Genomic DNA, 19758 nt, shown 5'->3' on the forward strand with positions numbered 1-19758 from the left:
AAGAAAAGTAAGAAGACAGAGTAGAAGTTTATAAAATTATGCATACAATTGTAGGGTTGGAGAAGACCCCAAGCATCCTCTAGTCCAGGCATCCCCAAACTTCGGCCCTCCAGATGTTTTGGACTACAATTCCCATCATCCCTCACTACTGGTCCTCTTAGCTAGGGATCATGGGAGTTGTAGGCCAAAACATCTGGAGGGCCGCAGTTTGGGGATACCTGCTCTAGTCCAACCCCCGGCAATGCAGGAATCTCAACTTTAGCATCCATGATAGGTGGCTATCCAACCTCAGCTTAAAAACCTCCAAGGAAGGAGAGCCCACCATCTCCTGAGGGGGTCCATTCCAATGTCGAACAGCTCTTGCCATCAGAAAGTTCTTGCCATACAGAAATCTTTTCTGTAACTTGAAGCCATTGGTTCAAGTCCCACCCTCCAGAACAGGAGAAAACAAGCTTGCTCCATCTCCCGTGTGACCAGCCCTCGAAATATCTGAAGATGGCTATTGTATCTCCTCTCAGTCTTCCCTTTTCCAGGCTAAACATGCCCAACTCCCTCATCCATTCCTCCTAAGACTTGGTTTCCAGACCCTTGATCATCTGGGTTGCCCTCCTCTGCACACATTCCAGCTTGTCAATATCCTTCTTAAAAATTGTGGTAACCTGAACTGGACACAGTACTCAAGGTGTGATCTGCTCCAGGCAGAATAATGTGGTACTATTACTTCCCCTGATTTGGACATCTGACTTCTGTTGAAAGAGTTTGGAATAGCTTTGGGATGCTTTAGGGTTTTTTGCGTCCCCTTAAATCTATTTTTTATTTTTGCAAACCTTGGGGTTCCCCCAAGCATGTTGATACCTCCCCCTCTTCTTTCTCGGTAGCTGTTTTAGCCATGTAGCCATTATAACTCAGCACCTGAGTTCACTGTTATATGATTGGCAGTTCACCATGTGGAGATTGCACCTTTACTTTAAGTAGCTATGCTTAATTGGGAAATTCCATGGCTTCTCCAACCTGTTTCCATTCCTCCAGTCTTTTCATCAGCTCTGGTGTGTAAAGAGAGTCAAAAGAGAAGCTGCCGCTTCTCTCGTTTTTGTCAGGGCTAGGCACCAGATCCTGCCATCCTTGGGTCATAGCTGCCAAGTTCTCCCTTTTTTTAGGGGAAATTCCCTTATGCTGAATAGGCTTCCTCGTGAGAAAAGGGAAAACTTGGCAGCTATGCCTTGGGTGCCTGACAAGGCCCACCAGTGAGAGTGGCCTTGCCTCCCCCTTTTTCCTGCTCCTGTCTTTTGAGCAGCAGGGCCTAGCTTCCATTTCATAATTTCCCCCAATGCCCCAGAGCAGTGCTACACTAGGTGTTGTGGGAAATTAAAAGGGCAACCACCACCTACTTGGAGCACTACTATTCCAAGGCCCATAAGTTGAGGCGGCCCACCAGAAGACAGTTTGCACACAGCCGCTTCATAGAATCATAGAGCTGGAAGAGACCACAAGGGCCATCCAGTCCAACCCCCTGCCAAGCAGGAAACACCATCAAAGCATTCCTGACATATGGCCGTCAAGCCTCCGCTTAAAGACCTCCAAAGAAGGTCTTCAACTGTAGAGATTAGTTGTGCCGTTAAGAATACAGGAAGCTGCCTTCTACAATGTCAGATCAACCTACAGTAGCTCAGTATAGCCAACGCTGACTAGTAGCAGCTCTCCAGAATTTCAAAAGTTTTCTCCCAGCCCTTACCTAGAGATGCCAAAGACTGAACTGGGGCCTTTTGCAATGCAGAGAAGATGCTTGATTACTGAGCAAAGTGAATGTGCACTGCATGGTTTTCAACCCAGCAAAGCTCAAATGTAAACCAAAAGTACTCAGAGTGATGTAACTAACATATGGAGATAAGTAGGTAGATGTATTTAGGCCATATTATTACACCATAAACCAGGCATCCCCAAACTGCAGCCCTCCAGATGTTTTGGCCTACAACTCCCATGATCCCTAGCTAACAGGACTAGTGGTCGGGGAAGATGGGAACTGTAGTCCAAAGCATCTGGAGGGCCAAAGTTTGGGAATGCCTGTCATAAACTAATCACTTTTTCCCAACATTGGGTCCAGTTCCTTACATCCCTGGCCATTGGCCATGTTAGCTTGGGGTGATGGGAGCTGAATTGGGACAGCAGACTGGGGCATGATTTTTTAGACCCCCTTTCTCTGTGCTATTTTGAAAGATGGGAAAAACAAGAGACCGTTATGCATCTCATGTCACATAGTTCATGCCAATCTGAATCTCTTCCACTGGATTATATGTACACAGGAATTAGACAGAGAACATTTGGAGTTTAAAATTTTATTTTCTAGCAGACATGTTTACACAAAATTCCCATTTTAAGTTAGTGATTCATACTTCCTGCAATAAACTATTTTAAGGAGCAGCTTTGGCAAAGAATGGAATGAAACAATCAAAAATAATAATAAAAAACAAAGCCAAATATATACCACAATCACAGCTGATTTTCAAACCAACACATTTCACCAAAATTGGGGGATGAAAAGAAAAAGAAAAATCCACCAAGTCGTCATTTTCTCAGTGCTTCAAAAAGTGACCTATCTTCACCATCCCTTTTCAAGTCTGTGCAGGTGCCAGAACGAGTTGTCTTGCTAGAGAACAGAGAGCCAGATTTACATGATCTGCAGCCCCTGGATTGCGGACTCTAATGTCTAGAAAGAGAGAAAGAGAGAAACCATTAGCCATGGCTGTTGGGGGGGGGGAGGAGCTGCAGAACAGAATCTTGGGCACAAAATTCAGCTGCGACACTCTGCTGTTATTAAAGGCAAGGACATCAGAATTTCCTAGTCCCTATGAGTAAGAAAATGTGCTCAAAGGCATGCGGGCAATACTTGCTGAAATTTCAGAACCTGTAACGGGGGGGGGGGGGCAGGAGGGAGAAAATATGTGTAAGATTTTTCTGTGGTTACCACTTCAATGCCTACCTAGCTAGCTCTTTGCCCCTCTCCAATTTTGGGGCAAAATGCAAAAAACCCAGAATGTGAGAATTCATCTTTTCGTGGTGCACAAGTTATTAGGAAGCTTTTTTGTGCAGCCCCAACTATGGCTGCAGTCCTAACACCACTTTCTTGGGTGTAAGCCCCACTGCATTCAAAAGGACTTACTTCTGAGTAGACATGGTTAGGATACCATCTTACCACTGCTATTAGGATTATTTTTTTATTAGCTTTCTTTTGAAGACATGTTTTAATGTGGTACACCACCCTGGGATCTTTTCATAAAGGGCAGCACATAAACCGAATAAATAAAATAGATTTTAAAATAAAAATTCACATGAATTGATGTAAACATTCACGCCTAATCATCTAAATGAGTCTGCTCGGAGCAGTTGGAGACAACTCAAAAGTGGCAAATGTCTGCCATTCAACATAAGAGTCAGTATGCAGTTTAATATGGTCATGGCTTGAGAACTACGGCTGTGCAAAGCTATGGCAGGAAATATTAGCCTCCAGTCCCCCAACTTCAAGTCTTCCTGTCTAGAATCTAGATTCTGGAATCTCAGGAGACACTGATGAGACAGAGACACCTACTGGGCTGTAAAAGGAAATGACAGGAAGGTTGCACATGCTAAGCAAAATTCATGCTAAGCTCCCCCCCCCTCGAATTCAGCACTCTATTGCAAGCACAGGAAACGAGAAAAGAAACACCATGCTGTGTTTTGTACACTTTCCCCCTGTGCATGCAGCGCAGCTTTCAGTGACCTTGTGACCCTCCAGCAGCCTGCTGTGTAGGGAAACGAGAGGACCTACATGGGAAGCTGTCTTAATACTGTTTGTCCATCTACTCTGACCAACAGAGACTCTGCAGAGTATCGGGCAAAGTTGCAAAGTTGTTCCACATCACTTGCTGTAAGAGATGCCAGGGACTGAACCTGGGACCTTCTGCATGCAAACCATACATCACTGTGGCATGCACAGTCCTTCCAGTTAGAACAGGACACTGGCCTTATCTAGCAGGTTCTTCTATTAAGAACAACTTAAGGAGGTTCATAGTAGGAGTTACGCATCCTTTCCTTGCCTTCCCCCCCCTCCAGCCAGTTGTGCCCCTGAAAAACCTCTCTGGGGTTGGGGGCCTTCTTGAACCATGTGAAACGGGGTACAGGAGAATCATCCAAAATTGGGTGGATGGGAAAATTTTCTTCTATTCATTTCCTTAAATTGATTTCTTAGGATCCAAGGCTTCACCCCCAGTCCTAGCCACAGCTGGATTATTGCAAAAAGCTAAGCAGAGAGGGGATGGAGGACAAACAAAGCACTACCAAAATTCCTAAAAGGGACAGAAATTACCCCGTTTAACAAGATTAGTCTTGAGTAGCACCATCTGCCAAATAAGCCGTTTGGGGACAATACCTCCAAAGTCTGACAACAGGATCCCCAGGTCCCTGTTACTAAAATGATTAACCCTAATGCTGGCCTACAATATATTAACAAGGTTGCAGGGTGCTAATTTGGTGTGGGCAGTGTCGTCAAAACAGACCTTGAAGTCCCAGATGGTCATTGCTCCATCAATACCAGTGGTGCAAAACTTGCGGCAATCTCGTTTGTCCACCTCATAAATAGACACTTGGCTGCAAGAAGAAAAGGGACAGCTTTAATCCCTGAAGGAGGAAACAGGAATATTTCAATATACCGTACTTAGCACTAGACATTTTGCGCTGTTTTAAGAAACAGAATGCAAATAATTTTTTCCCTTCCTGGTCACAGTGACTGAGTCTAACCTTACTGCGTCAGAATAGAGTAGGCAGAATGCATGCAACCTGATAAAAGGATTTCCTCCAGCAGTAACTACAAAATTACCTGCAGCTAGATTCATGTTAGAGCTATTGATTCAAATTTTTATACCCATTTTCTATATGAAAAAATGGCAGCTAACCAAGCTAGATTTATAAATGAAACACTAAAACACATTAATAAACTAATATATAAGCAACAATACAAAGGAGAAACAGAAGCCAGTAGATTATATTTTAAAAGCAGCATCTAGGGGGAAAAACTTGCTGGAATAAAAATGGTCTTTGCTACCCATGGCTTGTGGAGCTCTGATTTGATGGTGGGTTTCACACTTTGCTGCTTGCAATGACACACTTGGGAAGAAATAAAGTATCACAAGGTAGCACCTTCTGTTGATCACTAAATGTAAAGAGGCAATATACCTCTGAGAACCAGGTGAGGTAAAGACAGAAGATGTTGGAAATGTATGTTGGAGGAGGGGGATACATATCACATGTGGTGGCGGTGTAAAAAAGTAATACCATATTGGGAACAGATATATAAGGAGTTTAAAAGACTATTAAAATATACTTTCCCAAAAAGACCAGAATTGTTTCTGTTAGGATTGATGGGGAGAGAGATTAGAAAAGAAGACCACAGAATATTTATGTATGCAGTCACCGCCGCCAGAATACTTCTAGCGCAGAAGTGGAAATCCCCAGATATTCCAACGGTGGAGGATTGGAGGGCGAAGATGGTAGATTATCTAGAACTGGCCAGGCTAACGGGAAGGGTGAGAGATCAAAAAGACCAGAAATCTCAAAAAGAATGGTGTAAATTTAGAGAATATCTGAAAACATATTGTAAACCAACAATAACGCTAACTGGCTTAACATAATACCTACAGCTGTGTAAAATAAGAAAAGGGTGTCTTAGAGAATAAATTATGGGAAAAGATATGGAAATTAAAAGAGCGAGCAGTTTAAAGAAAAGAAAATAGAAAACCAACTGTTAAAGGAGGAAGCTGAAGTTAACGAAATTTGGAGAAAATGAAGACAAAGTGTATAATAGATGAAGGGGGGAGGGGTAATGAGGGGTTGTAATGGTTGGACATATTTATTGTAATATGTAGAACGTATAATGCTGTACGAAATGGTAAAATATTTTGATTTTATTATTTTATCTTTCTTCCTATATATAACTAAAAACTCAATAAAAATTCTATGAAAAAAAAGAGAACCAGGTGAGGTAGAGAAGCTACTGGGGAAGGGATGACTTTCAAAGACTATGGAGGATAAAGCTATCAATGGCTACTAGGCTATGTTCTACCTACAGTGCTGGAGGCAGCCTGCCTCTGACTACCAGGAGCTGGTTAGCACAAGTGGGGAGAGTGCTGCTGCATGTAGGTTCTGCTTGTAGGCTTCCCCTAAGGCACCTGGTTGGCCACTGTGAAAACAGGAATGCTGGACTACCATGGGCGTTTCAGCTGATCTAGCAGTGTTCATCATCTTCTGACATGGGCATCTTGACCTGGATCTTAACATTCTCATGGGGGCTCCTTCCCACACCAGGAATGGCCACCTTATCTGGAGTGGGGAAGAGCAACAGCAAGGAAGAGCACAGCCCAAGGCTCCTCCTCATGTTACCTGGCAGCGCAGGAAGGAGGGGAGCTGCAGTGCTTCTTCCTGCGATGCTGGAATAATACAAGTAACAGACTGTACAAGTTTCAAGGCCAGGTAGGCTGCAGCTTGAGCCCTGCTGTGCCACCTACGTGATGCTGTTCTGATGCAGCGTCTCCAGAGTAGTGTTGCGGTCCTCCGTAGTGGCTCTCTTGTCCATGTTGCGGAAACGTTCCATGGCTGAAATATTGCGTTGTATGCTCTGCTTGGGAATGTCCAGCTTGGAGACAAAGGTGAGGGTACCACGGTCGTCACAGTTGAAGAGCATCGGGCAGCAATCATGGCCCTGTAACAAATCAGCAGAATGTGTCTAGCTGGTGCTTCAAACCTACTACCAATTACTTGCTTGGGCTTGGCCACCTCCTTTTAAAAAGCTTAAGTCTTCACGCTAAGGGCAGCTTCAAAGGTTACAACTTTCCTACCCAGAAATAACTTCCATAAAGAACACCCCCACCTCAAACAACAACAACAAACCTTCCTGCAGTTCACCAGAGTGGTGCAGAGGTCAAGACTAGGACTAGGGGAGACCCAGTTTCAAATCCTCATTTAGCCATGAAGCTCACTTAGTGACCCTGTGCCTCTTAGCACAACTTAGGTGCTGGGAGGATGAAATGGGTGGGGAACAGCAACATACACCACCTCGAGCTCTTTAAAGGAAAGGCAGAGTATAAATAAATCTACCATGTTTTTGGTAAGTTGTTTGCCCAATATGTATTTGGAAAACACTTAAGATTCCATAACCAATTTTTCCATGATAGTTCTGGTGACCAAGCAGTTTTTTGTCTATGTTTGGATACAAGCTGGATACCATTTTCAATCAATATGGTGGGCTGAACGTTTCAAAACTACACTGATTTTAGCCACTTTTTTTTTAGAATGAGAAATTCCAGGCACAAGGCTGTTGGTGGAATGATAAATAAACTAACACACATGTATGCATTTCACTGAGGATGCTGTGAAGCTGCAATTGTTCAAGGTTGCTTAACAAATGGGCTCAACATGTGAATGTGAAAAAAATGGCAATGCTTGCTCATTGCACACAAACATATCTATACACATAGTGCCTGAGATCATCTGAAGCTGCTTTAGATTAGGCAATACTGTATCTACCCTGTTTCTCATATTTTAAGATATACCCATAAAATAAGCCATAGCAGGATTTTTAAGCAGTCAAGGAATATAAGCCATACCCCGAAAATAAGACATAATGATAGGCGCAGCAGCAATGCTGGCCGCGGCAGGAGAAGGAGGAAAAAAATAAGATATCCCTTGAAAATAAGCCATAGTGTGTTTTTTTGAGGAAAAAATAAATATAAGACGTGTCTTATAATATGAGAAACACGGTATACAATCATCGGTATGCAATCAAGACATCAAGGCTTTTGAACAGGGCAACTAATAAGAATCAACAACGTAACATTAAGTCTGTGCACAGTTGTCCCTAAAAAAATTGATTCAAGTCAAAAAACAGAAGGCACTTACAGCAGCAACCACACTGTTCTCCGAGACAAACGACACACTCAGCAATGGGAGGAATTCTGTTTTCAACTGCGAGATCCTAAACCCAAGAAGATCACTTGTTAATGATGCATCACACAGAAATCTCATAAATCTCATAAAAAGTACCCCTCTTACCAGCTGGTTGGGACAGAAGCTGGCATTATTACCCAGTTTCATGACTGCCTTGGCTCACTTGGCCAGGTAATTTTGATACCGTTTGTTAAAAGTATGAACCAGGCAATTAGTTCTGCTGTTAGGCTGTACATTCATCCCAGTCCCTACTTGTTGTGCATTACAACCAGGATACCAGCTGCCCATGACTGGGATGGGGAATCTGTAGGCCCCAGTCATTGCTAGACTCCAACTCCCATCAGCCCCAGCCAGCATGGCCAGTCGTCAGGGATTATGGAGCTACATCATAGCAAATCTGAAGGGCCAAAAGTTCCCCATCCCTGGCCTATAAGTTAAATATGCTGAGCAAATATACATTAGCGCACTACTGCCTGGAAGTAGGAAGATTATGACCACCATGTCAAGAAAACTCACCCTAAGATTCTGCTAAATTACTTACATCATGTTTTTGGAGGCATCTGCAACGGATACAGTGCTGTCATGGCTGACCCAGGCCAGGCGGTTGCCACTGGCGGAAAAACTGACACTGTGGACCCAACCACCACTTCCTGCACCACCAAATTCAGCCATCAGCTGCCCAAAGGGCATTTTGGATCCCCAGGGTGTGCTGGCCGGTTTCTCATCCACTTCCTTAATGTAAGCTGAAAACACTCTGCAAACAAAGAAGCAGAAGATGAAATTAGGGGGGGGGGGGACCGGACCTCAAGCCTACCTTTGTGCAGAAGTGAAATTGCTAATTTCAAAGGCAACTCAAGTATCAAAGTCAGCAAACTAGCCTTACATAAAGCTCTCCCAATGTAGTTAACAGCAGTTTCTGAGAACGTTTAACATATTGCAGTGTTCGGTTTAATTTATATTTCTTATTAATAGCTATATAAATGAGGAATGTCTACGAAGATAATTAGAGGTCAAGTAGAAAGGCAGAGTGCAAGCAGAGAGCCACAGGAAGGCTGACATGTGACACTAAGACAGGCACTCCCTAACCCAGGGGCTGTAATGCCAAAGAGAAAACTGCAGAAGAGAGAAGAGGTGCCAACTTGTGCAGGGGGTGTGATGCTATGGTTGCAGTTCCACCTCCACAGGTCCCATTGTTCCATTTTGGTATGGGAGCGATCAACATGTAAACTGATACATTCCCAATCTGGATTTTTGGCATCAACTACACAAACTCAACATGACTGACACTCACCAACCCTTTCACACCTGGAAGTAAATTCAGAAAAGGCATGTGCGACTGTTCCCACTTTGAGCATGAACTCCTATTGTTTACATCTGCACCACAGAACTGCTCGGGACACCGCAAGAGCAGTACTTGTCAAAGTAGGCTGACTTGATGGCTGCCATGTCGACATACTCTTTGCCATATACTGGAATACTTATTATCCAAACCCTTCACCCAAATTTGATCACCTTTTCGCTGCTGCCTCTTGCTGCAGTCTTCCCTTCTGCTGCGGGCAGAGGCACTGGACATGCAGGGTGTTAAAGAGCTGCTGCTAATCAGTTTGAACAGTCACCCAAATCCATTTTGAAAAGTGCTTGCATTCTCTCACCTGCATTTGAAGTCACAGGATCCAGCTGCAAGCAAAACATTGTTGGGGTGCCAATCTAGGCTAAGGACAGTGGAGCGAATGGGCTTCTTAATGTGCTTGCTCACCCACCTGGACGGGAGGAGAAAAATCAGTAAGAAACTTGTAATCGTTGTCCTTAGGTTTATACTGCAGCTTCAGCATTGAAACAGCTGTGCAAAGATTTACCGTATTTTTCCATGTATAACACGCGCCTGTGTATAACACACCCCCTAGTTTTTGGGGACTCCAAATAAAGAAATCCCCCATATGCACTATCTGTGTGTAAGACGGCACCCAATTTTAAACTTGAAAAAATAGGGGGGAATATAGTCTTATACAAGGAAAAATGCAGTATTTCTTTCACAAATAATGGGCCTTTTAAAGGAGAGCAACTGAACTGTTGAAGTAATTAAGCTTATTCAAGATAAATGTTTTACAGATAACTTGTTAGCTACCAGCTGCAAAAGTAACATTAGCAAAGTATTTGAAACTCTTGCCATACTGAAACCAGCAGAACCCATTTACATTCTCAAGTAAAAGCAACAGAATTGTTTCCATTCTCAAGCAAGCAATGAAAGGCTTTGAGCACACAGGGCTACCCTGCAATTTTCTGGCTTGTTGCCATAATGAGAAAGAGACTCAAAATGGTTTCACACCCTTTAAAGTAATGTAGAGGAGAAAAAGATTTAGACACTGAAGCCTCAGAATTTAAGACCTCACTGGCAGCCAACCAACTATATTTTAAGCTTGTCACTGTTGAAGCAAGCTGAGGAATGAGAAGAGAAGCAGATCTGCATTAGGCAACTCACCAGTCATTTTCAGACTCAAAGTAGCACACAGATATGAGTCGAGCTCCACTTCCAACAGCAAATTTGTTCTCCAAAGGAGACCACTTCACAAAGGTGGCTGCTCGGTTGATCCTCAGAATCACCAGGGTTGGCTTCCACACTCCGTCCTTCTGACTCCAGACGTAAGCATTACGGTCAGCACCACAAGTGACAATGCGGTCGCTCTTGGGAGCCCAGTCAATGCCTGCAAGTATGAATACAGTTTCGTTTCTTTGATGCCACATCTTATTAATCACATACTGCAATCCTACCACCTCCTAGTCATTACATTTTTAGTCTGCATTTTTCCATGATAGAACTACAGGTGGCATCCAGGCACTTGTCCTGCTTAGTTTTAGCAAAGTTGCTGAATCAGGTCCCTTTATGGTGTCCTCAAACCAGGAGCTAGTAATCCACTACTTTAAGTCACCATTTTAAGATCAGTAGAGCTTCTGTCTTCAAATCCATCCATGGTTAAGTTGGTGTTGTTGTTTTATATATTTAAGTTTATATGATTGCATGCCTGTGTGATCCAAGGCTAAATTGGAGGCTGAGTCACATAAAAACAAAATGAACAAAGCGCCATGTTTCTTAATTTGCCAATATCAAATATTTAACCAGAAGAACACCTTTCATATACTGTAGATTTCAAATACATCCTACATTGGAAGAGTCATGGACAGAAACAATTATGGGAGCATAAAAACCCCACTCAAACTGAACAGAATTAAAGCAAATGTACTGATAACCTACAGCTAAAAGTCCTTATTATTCCACTAGCTTAATTCCAACTTCAAATAGGTCAGCTTCATAATGTTTCTAAAAGTCACAGTGGCTATGACTTTAGTGGGTCTATAAGGAAAAGGTGTATTGTAGCCATCGAGTTGCCACTCAGTAACTTCTCTAAGCACATATTGCTGTTGAATGGCTGGAACTGTTAAGAGAGCACCCACAATCCATTTTTATCATGATGGGACATTTAAGCTAGAAATGGGAAAGCTTCAAATTTATGGCAATGACAACTTGCTCCAGAAGAAAGGATATGAATAGAACCTTCAAATTCCTGGAGGGTATAAACAATCCTGAAATGAAATGGCAACTAACAGGCCCAAAATAACCATCTTACAAACTCCTCTGTTCCTCCTAATCATGTAAGCAAATCCCAATGAAAGGTTTTATTGGGAAATATCTCAGACTGGAGACTTTCTCAGAGTTGAAGGTAGTTTGAAAAAAGGATTCCTGGTTGCAATGTGTACAGTAGACTCATCTCTACAAAACAGCTTTACCATATGTATTCAACACACTGACCCACTTTGCATGTAACATGAAGTCAAACGAAGGCTTATTGTGCTCCCAGAGAGGGGATTGCGAGCACTTTGCTTGTGCGCCGATCTAAGTCAAATTAGTGGCCCAGACAAGCTGGAAGCCAAGGACAAACCTTGGTTACAGCTTGTGGCTTGTCTGAAAAGAGCTAAACCATGAGCCTGAATAGAGACAACGTGATAAGATACACTCTCTCCTCTTTGGGAGCCTGCATGTTTACTCATTCATGCTAAGCCATGGTTTGGTTTAGCATTACATGCTAACAAGGACACTGCAAAAGGTGTTTAAGAAGGGGCAAAAGGAGTCTGTATGGGAAGAGTAATGCCTCTCTCAAACCACTGTCTATAAAGAAATAGCTGGGCCTTTATCAAAGCAGAATTTAGACAACTCCTGCCTCTGGGTTCCAAGAACCACTTCTTTGATTCAAAAACACAAGTTATTATAGCATCCAGTTCTCCCCCTGCAAATTCAGAGCTCTAGTAGGAGCTTGGTCTCAGCAAAGTACTGTGGTTGCAGTACCTGAACAGTTACAACTTTATTCATGGGCTTTCAAAAATGTTTTACCATGTTTGGTTTTCCACTACATATGACCAATGCAAACAGGGTGTCAGATGACAATGTAAATATGCATACTCTTGATATGATGGTAACTAATTCTCAAACTAGTTTCCAATGCTACAGTTTTAAAGAGCCAACAATAAATATTGCTAGTGTAAGATAGTAAGTCATATGAAAATGTTTCTGAGCAGAAATGAAGATGAATTATTTGCAACCCTTTGGGAAAAGGGCCAAAGCTCAGGGGAGGAGTAAATGTTTTTCTTGCTGAAGTTTCCAAGCTAATCCACAGGTACAGCAGAAAAACCCTTGCTTGGGACCACTGAGCCATTGCCAATCACCACAGATCGACATGGACTGACAGTCTGAATCAGTAAAAGGCCACTTTCTGTGTTCCTGTTTCCCTGTCTGCACAGTTCACCCAATATACCATTTCTTACTGGATCCTACCTGCCTTTAGGACTCAAACTGCATCCATGTCTAAGTGCATGCCTGCTACTGTTGCTGGAGCCTTCTAACAACAGATTAAAGGTAAAGGGGGGCCCCTGATCATCAGGTCCAGTCGTGTCCGACTCTGGGGTTGCGGCGCTCATCTTGCTCTATAGGCCGAGGGAGCCGGCGTTTGTCCGCAGACAGCTTCCAGGTCATGTGGCCAGCATGACAAAGCTGCTTCTGGCGAACCAGAGCAGCGCACGGAAATGCCGTTTACCTTCCCGCCGGAGCGGTCCCTATTTATCTACTTGCACTTTGACGTGCTTTCAAACTGCTAGGCGGGCAGGAGCTGGGACCGAGCAACAGGAGCTCACCCCATTGCGGGGATTCGAACCGCCGACCTTCTGATCAGCAAGCCTGTGGTTTAACCCACAGCACCACCTGGGTCCCCCTAACAACAGATTACTGTACATTAAATGAGAGAATTATATTTATATCTTCCTTAAGATACTAATAGTGAATTCATTATCCAAGTGGGGATCTTTACTACGTAGACAAACTAGCAGCATCTATGCACAAGACAGAGGAACCAACAGGTTCACAGGGACACCAAGGTTTGCAGACATACAAACACACACACACACACACACACACACACACACACACGAACAGCCCAATGTGGACTAAGCATGCTCAGTGGGCAAAGAAGTTATGTTTGCAAATGTGGTATGCATTCCCCCCCGCCCAAGTCACTGTGCTTTAGAACCTGAGCTTTCCAGTAAGCAAAAAGATTTCCTCATTTTTTATTAGAAAGAGATTCCCAAAATAAAAGCCAGGTATAGCTAGTACAACAGTGCCCTGGGTGATGGAACAAATCCATCTGCCTCAGCAAGATGCTATTTCAGATCTAAAGATAGCCATTTAAATGTGAGTCCTGCACAGCTCTCCCACATCTTCCTGCAGTATAAACTAAGCCAATACTCTCCCTCTCCACACAACATAAAAGCTCCAAAATGGTTCCTTGTGATAAATTATTACAGTGCAGAGCTCCCTCACCAACGCTATCTTTCTATCAGCCTCTTTATACCTTCTGTGCCAAATCCTTTCCTTCAAGAAGCTCAGGGTTGCTTATGTGGGCATATGCCATTTTTGTATCACAATAATCCTTGGAGGAAGATTAGGCTATGTTACAATATGCAGAATCGTGGCACAACGAACATGTACACAAACTGCATGAAATGCATTAACAATGCATGCCAATGAAAGCCAGGTTGTTTTAAAACACAAATTTAAACTCAAATATCACAGAATATTAAGATTAAGGTTTCATGTACAGTAAACAGACATGTATGACTTTTTCACTTATGAGTTTTCCTTGAATGCTAAGGAGAATTAAGGAGGCAGCATAGTGTTGGATTCTCTTGCTGCTAAGATGGCTTCCTAGAGAACAAGAGTTACTATAACCCAATGCTACAGTAGTGCTCATCATTTACTGTCTGATACCACTGTTTCCAGGCAGGCTTGCTGTTATAGGAATCTGCTGGCCAGCAAGAGTGTTTGATGCACCTGAAAGAGCATCAGAGGTAGCATGGAAGCCCAGTCTCCGATTCAAATATCCCTCAAGGAGAAGTGGGTGTCTAGATAAACGGGCAGGGATAGAGTCTGATGTGAAAAATCACATCTGCATTCTAGGTATGCAAGGTATTCTTCCATAGCATCTTAAGTATTTACAAAATATACCTGCTGCTTTTCAACTTTCATTCACAAAGTGGCACACACAAGAAATTTAAAATAGTTCACAAGAACAACTAAAACAAACTTTTACTTTGGAATGGGGCACAAATCCATGAAAACAACTCCCGGTCCCCAGGCAAAACCCTTTTTGACAGCAATTGATAGGTGTTCCTAAGAGAATCACCTGGATGGACACAGCTAAAATCCCACCATGGCAATTGTATTGTTTTGTTCAAAATGAGAAGAAGCAATTAAACAGGTTGACTTCCTCACTAGGTGTGCTTGACTCTTGCAATATTCAAAGGCCCAATATTCAAAGCTGCAGCTGACACTTCTCTTACCTGTGATGTGTCCATTGTGCTCTTTCAGCTCATGAGCTTTCACCCATTGGTTCCCACTCTTCTTATAGATGTGAACTTCATGATTATTAGGGCTAATGGCAATCTCTGCCAAGAAGGCAAATTGATTAGTATAGCAAACATTTCTATTTTTAAGTAAGAAAGATTCAAAATCATAATCATAGCATATTCATGAAACTTGCGAGGAGTCTTTCCAACAAAAAATGCACTTGGCATACATAAACCCTCGGCATAAAAATGGTAAACTGAAAATAGGGAAAATCTAAAGCAATGGCACAGAAGCAGAACCCATAAAATAGTAGAAGCAGAAATATAATCCAGTCACAGGCAAACACAGGCCACCAAATGCCTGTGAAAAAAGGAAGAGTACTTTAAGGGCTTAACTACATAGAGGGGGAAATGACTCAGGGGCTGGACGTTGCAGGTGGTGAAAAGGTTAAACAACCTTATTCACTGCTTTTATGGGGAAATGCTCCCCTCCCCCCCAAAAAAAGCCTGCCAGTGTGATTAAATTAAAGGGCACTCGTTTTGTTTATCCCCAACACTAGTGGGCTAAATGAAGAGAATCCAAAATCTTAGTACAGAACCTCAGATATTGGCAACATTTGTTTTTTTCAGTAAAGAGTTGCCCAGCTATGTGTATTCTGCAGCCAAGCTGGCTTTTCTGCCCTAGTTTATTGTCAGATATGAAGTCACATGAATTAAGACAGTACTCACGAGTTCGGTCCCTGTTCCAGGCGTGACAGGTTATTGGCTCTAGTAAGAACTGGTGTAGAGACATTCTGAACAAGGAATGATCTTAAAGCGTCAAGAGGGATGAAGCTGAAAGGAACAAGCAGATATGTTTTAAATTTGATGTCGCCCACTTTGTATTCATCCAATACTAAATGCTGCTAAGATAGGAATGTGACCCTTCAGAGGTTGCTGGACTCCAACTGCCATCAGCAACAGCCAGCATGGCGAACCATCATTTATGATGGGAGACATAGGTCAACAACATCTGGATAGTTCTGACTATTGCACCCTCTGAGTTTCTAACTGAACATAATTCCATCCAAGCTTAAGAAGACAGTATAAGAAACTCACAAGACCACACACATTTACAGGACCTGCCAACTTTTAAATGGGAAACTTATATTGGCATTATTCATTTAGCAACCTCAGTTTGCAGAAACTTAAGCCAGGAGACAAAATACCTGCCTCAAAATGACAAGGCAGCCCTGTTTAGGGAAGTTTTTAATGTGTGACATTTTAATGTATTTTAATCTTTGTTGGAAGCCGCCCAGAGTGGCTGGGGAAACCCAGCCAGATGGGCGGGGTACAAATAAATTATTATTATTATTATTATTATTATTATTATTATTATTATTATTACGATTATTATCATTACAGTATTTACAATGTCATGAGTAGGGCAGAAAACTAAGTGTAGCTTCATAGCCAGCATATTCCACTGAGCGGCCGGCTGCATCTTAAAAGGTAAGAAAACTGAATCATCTTAATATGTATGTCAAGTCGATGACTCCTACGGCTTGGAATGCGCACAGAAACCACAGCATAATGGGTGCAACAGTTAAGTCATTTAAAATTATCAAAACCTACAGCTCCCCACCCCCACCAATCTACACAACTACATCACTATTCTCCCAAGAGTTACCCACACTTTGAGGAACCACTTTTCCATCATATACAATGAAGGAAAACACTAATGCTATCATCCACATCCCCCACTGGCTGCTAGACAAAGGTGTTGAGCAAAGTAAAAATCCAGGCAAAGACAAAAACAAATGAAAGCAAAGAGAAACTCAATAATAAATCTACTTTTTTTAAAAGACCCTAATAGTTCATCACCTGCATTGGAATCACAGAAGCACAAAAATACCCAGCCAAAATATACTGCTTTTAAAGCTACTGCAATTATTTCCACGGTTAAAGATATAGTTTTTCCAAATCACATTAGTGTTGGTTGGAAATTGCTGGGTGATTTGGACATTCAGCTTATACCTCCTTTTTCTTACCTTTTGGGGGGGGGGGAATCACCAGGGCAAACTAACTGCAGTTCCCCTTTTTGATGCTAATACCAGATAAATACACCCTGTTTAGTTTGTTAGTCATGGTGCAGCTATAGCAGCAAAACCGGACGCCTTCATCTGCTCCACCTGCAATTAAACATGCACCTCCCATATCGGTCTCAACAGCCACAGCAGGTGCTGTAACTCTCCAATGGTTTGACTTCACCCCTGAAAGTGCACTCTTCCATTGTCTTTGCAGACAGATGCCACCAACAACACCTAACTGAGGCCGATCTCTAAGCAACTCACAATCAATCAAGCTAGGAGCATAAAAAATATTGAAAGCAAAAGCTATTGAAAGTCACCACAATGAAAATTTAAACAATTGGCTGGATATACAAAGCATAAAACACCAGCTTCCTGGGGTGGAGGCAGAGAAACTTCTCTGCAACCCAGAATGGCAGCAACATAAAGCCTTGACCCAAGTGGATGAAATTCCAGCAAATGTCTAGGTGAAGAGGAAGGTGCTCATCTGGTGCCAAAAAGATGTCAGTGTCACCACCTGGGGCAGAATGCAAAGGGCAAAAGAATGCAAAAGATGGTGATAACCAAAAAAGTACTCTCCCTTGTTGCCACACAGATGTGTTGCTTTCCACATCTCAGAAATCTCACCTCCACCAACATTATGAGATTTTTAAAATCCCAGCTCATCTCACCGCAATACCAGCTATCCAAATCAGGATTTTTATATTACTTTCCAATGAGGAAGGGCTTCAGCTGGGAAGAAATGCCACTGGGGGAGATGGGAGCTTAGGGGTTTTTATTTGGAGTGGAAATTGATGTGGAAGCATTTCTGAACATGGTAAACATGCATAACATTGACAACAGTTGAAGTGTAAGGTACAAATCAGCTCACTAAAAATTCCATCACAGTAAGAATCTATTCTAGATCGCTTTATTTCATAAATTTATACACTGCTTGATTCTCAAAGTAGTTTACAAAAAGAAAATAGTAATAAAATTACTGATAAAAACAGCTATGTAAAACATTCAAAAAAATTAGTCAGTGATAAACTAAAAAGTGACTAACACAAACATCAACTTTCTACATAGCAGGTGCCGAAAAGAGTACAGTGAAGGTGACTTGCCTGTTCTCAATAGACAGGGAGTTCCAAAGTGTGGGCACTTCTACAATTAAAATATCAAATTCTTACAAATGCGGAACAGGTATTATATGACACCTGTAACAGTGTCAGTTCCATAGACACTTTGATTTAAAGCTTGGCAAATATTAAGCTGACTCCATTAGCGCCTTTCACTTCTACAAAAATTTGGAAGCCAATACTCATTCCTCTTAAGACCACCTAGATCTCTTCTCAAACAGGAAATAAAGGGAGAAGTCTTATGTCTTCCTGCTAAGACTATTCAGCTCTTCCAATCCCAACAATGAACACAATCCCTGCATTAGAAGGACATTGTGATGATGGTGGAGCAAAGGCTGCCCTCCACCTTTAGCACCCTCATTGACAGGGCTGCCATAAAGGGGAGATGCAACGTGCCTGTGGTCAGAGATGCCCTGCAGTTCCCCAGGTGATGCCTCCTTCCATGTACGCCCTACCTGTCACAGAAATGACTATTTACTAGGAATAAGAACAATGACAAATCAATTGCAAACCTCTCTCTGTTGCCAGTAAGGGCAGAATGAGAGCCCAGCCTTATTACCTATTAGGAAGAGGCCAAGGATGAGAGCAGGAAATGCTACCTGAATCATCCTGGCACTAGAGGGGCAACGTGGTATTTCCATTCCTCATACTAGACCTGGATGTGACTTTTACTGTGAGACTATTTTGTAAGCTGCTTCGAGTGTGGCTATGAAGCAAGCCCTGTCGTATGCCTTGTTTTGCCGCTTAAGATTATTCCAATATTTTGCATTCTGGGTTGCCTTCTGTCTGCTGTCAGCTGCTTCAGGGCAGGGGCTGTAAATGAAATGAATTAAGGGTTTGCTGTGAAGAAAGGAGGAAAAACGGGGGTGGGCTGAGAACGAATATACACGTTGCAGTGAGGTCACTGGAAATGCATAAAAATTCAATGCAATAAAATAAACATGATAAATACATACAGGTTCATTTACTAATTTATTTATGATTTATTATTATTATTGCATTGTTTTAATGGACGCATAATAGCCTGACAACCCCCCTACCCCCAATTATTGTTCCCATAATGGGGTGGGGGGGAAGGGCCTAGGGGGTTATCTTCTCCCCCCACCCCAATTTCCCCACAGCCCAGAGGAGGCGCTTCACTCAACCTTCCCCCCCTTTTAATTAGGATGGAGGGAAGAGGGAAACCAAAGGAAATTAACCCCTTCTTCCCCTTTCACTCACCGTCCGGGCCTGAGGAAAGCGGCGGGGTGCGGGGGCCGGGGGCGGCTCGCGGACTCTGGCCAGTCAACGCGACTCCGCTCCGAGCGGCGCTCTCTGAGGGAATGCGAGGAAGGCGCGGCCACCAAGCAAGGGCCTGGCTCCGTCACAGGCCCGGCCCCCGCGCGCCTGCGCAATGCGCTTCCGGAGTGCCTCTCTCGCAAGGCGCATGCGTCACCAACGGCCGCCGGAGCGGCCTCGTTCGCTCACGGCGCCTGCGCGGAGTGTTGGGTTCGGGCAAGGTTGGAAGCCGGGCTACATTCGCTTACCGCGCGTGCGCTGAGGCGCTGCCGTGGGAAAGAGGCAGCCAAGCAAGCCGGCTCCCTTGAAGAGGCGGGTCTTTCACTGAGCCTGCGCAGATAAGAGTAGGTGGTTCGGAAAGCGCTTCTCCGTAGTGCGCTTGCGCGGGCAGGTGCTGTATTACACCCGCTCCGCACGTGGAAGAGCTGGATTGT

At 43.2% G+C, this 19758-nt stretch overlaps 1 protein-coding gene across 5 annotated transcripts; it reads right to left on the minus strand.

Annotated features, from left to right (window-relative positions):
* Positions 1-2317: 2317 nt before the first annotated feature.
* Positions 2318-19367, minus strand: ARPC1A (actin related protein 2/3 complex subunit 1A). 5 transcript variants are annotated; one of them, XM_088656759.1, is made up of 11 exons: positions 19268-19367; positions 18778-18859; positions 15589-15693; positions 14854-14958; positions 10451-10673; positions 9624-9731; positions 8513-8725; positions 7924-7999; positions 6534-6727; positions 4530-4620; positions 2318-2704 (listed from the first exon to the last, which is right to left on the minus strand). In XM_088656759.1, the coding sequence occupies exons 3-11, from the start codon at positions 15650-15652 to the stop codon at positions 2666-2668; spliced, it is 1113 nt and encodes a 370-aa protein (XP_088512885.1). In that variant the 5' UTR covers positions 15653-15693; positions 18778-18859; positions 19268-19367; the 3' UTR covers positions 2318-2665. The 5 variants fall into 5 exon arrangements, with proteins under 5 accessions (XP_088512885.1, XP_034987676.1, XP_060138401.1 ...); XM_035131785.3 differs by having other exon boundaries at positions 18702-18859; XM_060282418.2 differs by having other exon boundaries at positions 18646-18859.
* Positions 19368-19758: the final 391 nt, after the last annotated feature.

This window comes from Zootoca vivipara, chromosome 13 (genome assembly GCF_965207765.1).
Source record: "Zootoca vivipara chromosome 13, rZooViv2.hap1.1, whole genome shotgun sequence".
In the NCBI taxonomy this organism is placed as follows: domain Eukaryota; kingdom Metazoa; phylum Chordata; class Lepidosauria; order Squamata; family Lacertidae; genus Zootoca; species Zootoca vivipara.

Excerpts from the sequence above, each read along its gene's own strand:
- ARPC1A (XM_035131783.3), bottom strand. The coding sequence starts at position 15,652 with ATGTCTCTACACCAGTTCTTACTAGAGCCAATAACCTGTCACGCCTGG. Across the intron at positions 14,959-15,588 it reads CTGGAACAGGGACCGAACTC|AGATTGCCATTAGCCCTAAT; the intron begins GTGAGTACTGTC and ends CCTTCTTGGCAG. Across the intron at positions 2,705-4,529 it reads TGACCATCTGGGACTTCAAG|ACATTAGAGTCCGCAATCCA; the intron begins GTCTGTTTTGAC and ends CTCTCTTTCTAG.